Below are 1,662 nucleotides of genomic sequence, written 5' to 3'. Positions count from 1 at the left end.
AGCAAGAGTTGAAAAAGCAGCCTAAATCTGCAAAATAGTCTAAAAGTTGCTAAACACGTGCTCAAATAAACAAAAGCAGCTAAAAGTCTCAAAATGCTAAAGATGTCATCAAAACAAGTAGTAACACTAAAAGTAAAACTGATTTAAAAAGTAGCTTAAAAACTAAAAATAGAAACAGAACCCAAAAGAGCAAAACAATGGTTAAAAGTAGCTTAAAATGAAAAAATAAAATAGAACTGTGTTTGTGCTGTTTTTTTTTATTTAACATAGTTTTGACAACAATTAAACTTTACCTTCAGACCACCATATTTACAGCTGAGAATTGTTAAAAAACAAAGTATGAGGAAATAGTAAGATTTCAAATACATAAAAGAAGAAACTACAACAGGATTCAGACTTTTAAACATGTTATCTCTCAACTTCCTGATTGGCTGAGGGGAAAGCTGGGATCGAACTCACAACCTCTCGATTGACAAGTTAATTAGAGGGAAGATCCCTTAAAGAACACTTTGTTTTTGTTTCCGTTTTTCTAGTGTTTAATTGAAACATCCACTCACGAAATGGAAATGAGCGCTCACTACTTACTCAACCCGTAGTTTTTTTTTTCCAAAGTTTATTTTTAACCATTTGAAAAAGAAACGGAGCAGTTACGTCACCAGTGGTGAACTAATTAGCCACGCCCTCCGTGTTGGAGGAGGCAGGCAGTAAGGTCGCGTGCTGAAGTCTGATTGAGAAGCAGCTGAGAAGAAGAAGAACTCCTGCGGAAGGAAACGCAGCGCCAAACACTCACAACTCGACCCCTTTTGATTAGTTTTATTTTTTTTCTTTTGTTTTCCTTTTCTAAAAAAAAAAAATGGCGTATCACAGCCCGTACAGAGCTCCCCCGCACGTCAACGCTCCCCCGGACCAGAGTTTTCTGTGGAATATCTTCCAGAGGTGAGCCCGGAAAGTGGTGGTGGTGGTGGGGAGGAAGGGAAAGCAGGGCGGTTTGTTTCGGCGGTGCGTTAAATAGTCCGCTCCGCAGTGAAAGGAGGAAGAGGAGGCTCGCTTCCTGGTGATATAGTGCTGAATGAAAATCTTTCACTGACAGCTCGTTATGTGTGCCTTATTTTCGTTTTCGCTCTCGCGTTCTTTCGGCTGTTTTCGGCTCGGAACAAAGGTCCGCAGTGATTGCACTACAGCGTCTGTAAATCTCCACAGCAGGCTGCTGTAGCCTCCAGGTCACACTGCTGCCTAAAAGTGTCACAAAGGCTCGAATAGCAGCTTTAAATCGTGTCACGCACCATTAGCTGTCTTCACGAGCAAGTGGGGAGTTCTCAAAAGGACCTTCACTAGCCCTTGAAGGCGTTTTTTCCCCACTCAGTTAAAAATGGGCTAAATTCAATTTAAAGTTCATTCCTACCCCATACACTGGATTAAAAGCCTCCCCTCCTCTAATCTGGAGACCCTGTGGCTTCATCAGGTCTAAATGTGTCACAAGGTGTCCTAGTAGTAGACAGCGAGGAGCATGTTGATTKAGTTTGGCCCCTGGTCACATTAAAAACTATAGTTATGTAATRCTGCAGAGGATTTGTTGCAGGCGTCGATGAGGCTCGATTCAAACCTCAGTGAATTATTTATGTGTGGCGCAAGGACCATCAGAGGGGCTGTAGATGATCCCCT

The 1,662-nt window shown here is 41.9% G+C and overlaps 2 protein-coding genes across 2 annotated transcripts in view; one reads left to right on the top strand and one right to left on the bottom strand.

Moving 5' to 3' along the window:
* rec8b (REC8 meiotic recombination protein b) overlaps positions 1–1,662 on the bottom strand; it is a 22,439-nt gene that overhangs the window by 10,866 nt on the left and 9,911 nt on the right. The window lies entirely within an intron of this gene.
* Positions 853–1,662, top strand: part of pdcd6 (programmed cell death 6) — a gene marked incomplete at its 5' end in the record, with an annotated part of 18,889 nt that continues 18,079 nt past the window's right edge. The window contains 1 exon segment of the mRNA XM_014026563.1: positions 853–936. Coding sequence (XP_013882017.1) covers positions 854–936 — 83 coding nt within the window.

This window comes from Austrofundulus limnaeus, unplaced genomic scaffold (assembly GCF_001266775.1).
Source record: "Austrofundulus limnaeus strain Quisiro unplaced genomic scaffold, Austrofundulus_limnaeus-1.0 Scaffold567, whole genome shotgun sequence".
Classification (NCBI taxonomy): Eukaryota; Metazoa; Chordata; class Actinopteri; order Cyprinodontiformes; family Rivulidae; genus Austrofundulus; species Austrofundulus limnaeus.
This window is presented reverse-complemented; position numbering and strand designations above follow the sequence as displayed.